Genomic DNA, 5,911 nt, shown 5'->3' on the forward strand with positions numbered 1-5,911 from the left:
GCAGCTTGTAAAACTGATGACAATGGAGCAAGCCCTTACGAATGCTTCTCAACCCATCAATCATACTAACTCCCAGTCACACCACACCACCATTCCACAGTCTACGCACTTTCAGACAGACATGATTCCACACCACGTGGAATTCCAAGATCCCCGAGTTTCCGGAAAATAGATTTTGTCCCAATTTCTGTGACAGATGGAGTTGATAGTCTCAGGATGAAAAAAGCGCCAGTTTTGACAGGCAGCAGATACCGATGCCCCTTGTGGTTGGAGACGATGTTGCTCTGGAATTAAGGTAGCACTGAACGAAAGGCAATGGGTAAATTCACCACTACTTACTTTGTTATGCTCCTCTCCTTGTGCCTTAGTATTTTTGTTTCCACTTCCTTATAAGTAAGCAAAACGAACGGAAAGTGTAACAAGAAGGCAGGACTTCAGCAAGGCATTGTGCTTTCAATTAAAACTCTTAACAGATTTTAAAAAACTTTTTACTAATTAGCAGATCAAGTATGAAAGGACTATACTGGGATGTACTGCATTTTTGCCAAGAGGCACCCTCGTAAGTCAGTGTCTTAAAACCGTGCACAAAAACCTCAGGCGAGAAGCTGAGCTGAATGACTAAAATCGGTGGGGTATGCGGCAAGTGGAAATTTGTAGTACTGAAGGTACAGCAAAGGAATACTTACATGGTCGCACTACACCACTAGTAGTTAGCTTTGCTCTCCCGGAGCGTAGTACCACACTGAAACCAGGACCTCTGTTTCTATTTCAGCAAGAACAAAGTCGGTCCCATTTTGAGCCTGATCCTCCCTACCTTTCTGGTAGCGGCTCTGCCCTCATTTGAAACACTGGAAAGTTTGGGTACACGCATCGCCCGAGCTACAGAACTTGGTTTTGCCCCTCTTGTTGTAGGAGCAGGACCAGTGTCAGAGACACATGCCTGCAACATCGGCGCGGAGAGCCATGCCGCCAGGCCCCGGCGCGGTGCTGCCGAGCACCCCGCGGCCGCCGCCGCCGCCCGGCTCCGCCACCGCCCGGCCGGTCCCGCAGCGCCGGCCCGCGCCGCCGCCACTGAGCGCCTCACGTCCGGCCGCCGCGCCGCCTTAACGGGAGGAGGGGCTCCTCGGGGGGCTGTCACTCTACTTAAGCCTTTCCTTTCAAGCTTTGAATGTGAGCTGCCCTCCGGCCCCCCTCTCTCCTTCCCTCCCTCCAGCACATCGTAAAGCGACGGAGGGGGAAAAAAAAAAAAAAAGGTTTCAACAACAGGGTGGGCCAATGGCAAGTGGCGAGGCAGGGAAAGGGGGCCGAGCGAAGGGAGAAAAAAGTGGAGAAAGGGAGAAAGAGAGCGAGAGAGCGCAGGCTGGGGGGGTTGTGTAAAAGAAGAAGCGTTGCTAATTTTTTTGTTTGTTTGCTTTTCCATGCATGCATAATGAAGCCTAATCAGAGCACGTTGCTGCTGCTCGGAGGGCACTTTCGTATTTAAAGCCTTGCAAGGAAAAAAAGATCCACAGACGGATCCACAAGCTTGCACGGCTTGTTGACAACAGAAGCAGCATCAGTCGCCCAGAGAAAGAGACCGCGAAGGCTGCCTCTTCTCCTTTCCCCGTGCTCTCGTCTTGGTAGTGGGGAAAGACGTTTCTTCTCCGCGCCACCCGAAAGCGTGATCCGTACCGAGAGGGAGTGAGCGGAGCCGGGACTGTGAATGGGATCGGAGCGGCTGGCATGTGCAGAGATGCTGCGAGCGGAGAGTTAAAAGCTCCCGAGGAGGCAGCAGCAGCAGCTGGGCATTTATTTTGTGGGGGGGGGGGAAAAAAGAGAGAGAGACGGAACTGCATGAAGAGCAGGACAGCACCATGAGCTCTCCCGGCGCAGCCTGCGATTCCCCGAGCGCACTCCAGATCCGCTGTCGTCCGAACCCCTATTTGCACTGACTCCCCGCACCTCTCCGGGCGCCTTCGCGGGACACGGGAAGGCCCCCGGGCGTCTGCTTCGTACCGCGACCCCGCCGACTTCAGCTCCCGGGGGCTGGAGGGCCCCGGGCCCGGCGCGCATGGATTGATGCGAGGAGACCTCATGCACACGGCCGGCGGGAGTTTCGGAAACTTTTCCACGGGCGGCAGCTCCTTCTCCTCCTCCTCCTCGTCTACCAACGCGTCTTCCCAGCTCGCCCGCGGCTGCAGCCGCTACTCCCGTCCGCGATGGTGGCCCGCTTGCCCGCTCGGCATGGAGGCGGCGGCGGCGGGCGGCGCTGGCCGCGGGCGGCCGCCTGGCTGTGGTTGGCGGCGGCGCTGGGCGCCGTGTGGCCACCTCGGGGCTCACTGGTGCAGGGCCGGCGGCTGATCTGCTGGCAGGCGGTGTTGCAGTGTCAGGGGGAGCCCGAGTGCAGCTACGCGTACAACCAGTACGCCGAGGCGTGCGCCCCGGTGCTCCTGCAGCAGCAGCCGCCGGCGGCGGGCGGCGGGGACGGCCCGGCGGGCGCTGCAGGCGCGCCCGCCTCCTCCAGGCGGCGGTGCCCCAGCCACTGCATCGCGGCGCTCATCCAGCTCAACCACACCCGGCGCGGCCCGGCGCTGGAGGACTGCGACTGCGCGCAGGACGAGAACTGCCGCGCCACCAAGCGCGCCATCGAGCCCTGCCTGCCCCGCACCACCAGCCCCGCGGGCGGCGGCCCCGGCGGCCCCGGCCCCGGCGGCCCCGGCGTCATGGGCTGCACGGAGGCGCGGCGGCGCTGCGACTGGGACAGCCGCTGCAGCCTGGCGCTGAACCGCTACATGACATACTGCGGGAAGCTGTTCAACGGGCTGCGCTGCACTCCCGAGTGCCGCGCCGTCATCGAGGACATGTTGGCCGTGCCCAAGGCCGTGCTGCTCAACGACTGCGTCTGCGACGGGCTGGAGCGGCCCATCTGCGAGTCGGTCAAGGAGAACATGGCCCGCCTCTGCTTCGGCGCCGACATGGGCGGCAACGGCGCGGGCAGCAGCGGCGGCTCGGACGGCGGCCTGGAGGAGTACTACGACGAGGACTACGAGGAGGAGCCGAGCCAGAAGGGGAGGGACGACGCGGAGGACAATGCGGGCGCCGAGCCCGGCTTCCCCGTGCAGGCGGATAACGCCGGCCGGCCCGCCGGGGCGGCCGGGGCGCTGCTCGCCTCCATCTTGGTGTCGCTGCTGCCGCGGCTCTAGCATCCCTCCCTTCCCGCACCCTTCCCTTCCCGCTTCCCATTACTGATTCCCTCTATCACTGCCTGCATCCCCTTCGCCGGGCCGGGCCGGGCCAGGCCCCCCGCGCCGAGCCGCCGCGGGCCTCTAGTCGAGCCTTCCCGCGGCGGCCGGGGATCCGGCCGGCGGGGCCCCTCGGCGCGGAGCGGCTTTAAACGCTCCGGCCGTGGATTCCCCGGCCCATCGCCCCGGCGCCCCGTCCCCTCGCGTCCCTCCCTCTGTCTCCGCTGCTGCCCGCAGCCCCGGCCGACCCCTTCTCCCGGCCCGGCGCTGCGAACCGGCCGCTGGAGCGGTGGCCGGAGCGCAGAGGCCGCTCGTGTTTCGGGTGTTGGTCTCGAGTGTGCACTATGCAATTGCTGCCACCCTGCCTTCGTGTTGCCAGCGAGCAGAGCGGCTGACAGAAACTGCGGGCGAGGCCGCCAGCCGCCCCCCGGACAAACCGGGAGTCATGGCATGCTGGTACTGGGGGTCTTTTAAGCGTTTTGACATGAAGGTTAGTAAGAGGTGAGCAACCCAAACTTGCTGCCAAAGCGTTGCCGTACTAGTTAGTCAGCAACTTGATTATCATTAGCCGCGTCTCGCTCTTCGTGATGCAGTGGTGCCCGAAAGGGGCTTATGCCGCATCTGCCATTAATTAAATTTAGGGAAATAGCAGACTGAATAAATTCGGTGGTTTACAGCACTCCCTCTTGCACACACATATTCCCTATAACAAAAGCGTGCCAGCAGCTGTCTCTTCCTCTGTAACCTAGCGACATTAAAAAAAAAATTGTTTCGGAGTTGTTGGCTATACTGAACAATGCAACTTTTGTTTTAAAAGAGCTCTGCACTGCCATCTTTGAAAGACACTTTTGAACTCGAGAACATGTATGTACAAATATCCTGAAAAGTTTTATTGCCTCGTCATATCAGGGTGCTGACCTCTGGTAAATCTTATATTAAAAAAAGTATTTAAAACTGGGATTTGTTACCAGTCGCTCTTCATTGTATATAGAATTTTATAAATTGTATGCTTTGGGGATAATTTATTTAAAAAAATAATAAAAAGTTTTAATTCCACATCCTATTTGCCAGGTAGCTGCATTTGCTGTTTGTTTCTGGAAAGGTACAGATTTCACTTTATGTTTAAAGGGATACCAGCAACTGTGATTAAGTGAAGTATTCTCTAGAACATCAAATGTACAGTGTATTTTACAGATTGAAAGTTAACTTTCTTATTTGGAAAGACTTTATGAACGTTTTAGAATTGTATAAACACATTTCTGAGCTGCCTTAAACCTTGTATTTTTTATAGAAGGCATAAAAAAGGCCTGTCTTTTAAATATGTATGGCTTTTTGTATTTTCTAAACCTGTGAATTAGTAAAGAAAGAGCTTTAAATAATGGATACAGTGAAATTGTTTTCCAGGGACACTTGAACTCTCAGCACCTGAGATGTGGGGGTGGGGGAAGAGAGGCGGGGATCAAACCACAGAATAACAAACCAAAAAACAGTCAAAAAACAAATATCTGTGTCTGCCTGTAATATTTCACATAGATGTAAATTACTGCTATTCTTACTTTAATGGATAATTACATGCAAGAAGTAAATACAGCTTTGAAAGTACTTCTTTAAATGAGTGGTTGATTTTATAACGCGTTGGCATGGTAACTTGCCAGTGCCAGAAGAGAGTAAAGCAATTCAAGGACGCTGCTCCTGTATATATACATGTAGAATTACTAGTGCATCACACTTTCTTCGTGCGGGCACGCTGCTCTCACTGGCACTTGTAGAAATGCTCTTAGGCGTGTAAACAAGTAAGTGGTGAGAAATACATCACACAAGAGGTGGCAAGCGCTTCGAACAAGGCTTCGCTTCACACGGGCAGGGGCGCACGCATCAAGGCAGCTGCAACAAAACGCGAAGTTTGCTATTCAGTCTGCCTTCTCCCACAACGAAGAATGCAAAAGTAAACATGCTGAAGGGATCAGCAATTACTAGATCTTGTAATACTGTGCTTAGGATTTGCTTTGCATCGTGCTGAAGCCTGGTTTGCTGCCAGAGCTACTGATCTACACTCAAAACGCCCTTAGATAAATAATTACACTCTTAAGCTGTGTCGAGTGCTGATACACTTGACCTTGTAAATAGAAATGTTTGCAGTAGGAATAAACTCCAGCACTGGAAAATCTTTTAAACATTAACACAAAAGAGAGAGCTCAGTCCTCTAGGGATTTGAGTTTGGACTGCGTCAAGCTAGGCACTCAAAAAAAAAAAAAGAGAAAAAGAAAAAAGGGAAAAAGTTTATTTATCTTCTATTCACGGTGTTTATTTAAAGCTTTTCATTTTAAAGGCTGTAATTGGAAAGCAAGTCAGACGTTTAAAATCTACCACAAATAAACTTTGACTGAGGGGGCAACAGATTAGCAAGATAGTGTCTTTTTCATCTTACCAGATCGTGACAGAGCGCAAATCCACATCTGTCTGTTGTATAAATCAACAAAATTAGAAATCCCTGCTTCTGGGTTAGTTATTTCAATAACAGATTATTTTATTATTTCTCTAGGGTGTGAATTTGATTACGTTGCCCAGCAATAAACGCGCACAAGTGCACGTGCACACACATAAACCAGCCCCAAATAGTTATGATACCAAACAAGTGTATGACTGTGGTGTGCGGCTATGATCTGAAGTTTGTTTTTAAAGTCATCTGA

General features: G+C 53.5%; 1 protein-coding gene across 1 annotated transcript; it reads left to right on the top strand.

Annotated features, from left to right (window-relative positions):
- Positions 1-2,172: 2,172 nt before the first annotated feature.
- Positions 2,173-4,823, top strand: GAS1 (growth arrest specific 1). Its single transcript, XM_039567477.1, has one exon. It carries the CDS (start codon positions 2,199-2,201, stop codon positions 3,180-3,182), a length of 984 nt encoding a protein of 327 aa, XP_039423411.1. The 5' UTR covers positions 2,173-2,198; the 3' UTR covers positions 3,183-4,823.
- The last annotated feature ends 1,088 nt before the right edge of the window (positions 4,824-5,911 follow it).

This window comes from Corvus cornix, chromosome Z, assembly GCF_000738735.6.
Source record: "Corvus cornix cornix isolate S_Up_H32 chromosome Z, ASM73873v5, whole genome shotgun sequence".
NCBI classification, from domain to species: domain Eukaryota; kingdom Metazoa; phylum Chordata; class Aves; order Passeriformes; family Corvidae; genus Corvus; species Corvus cornix.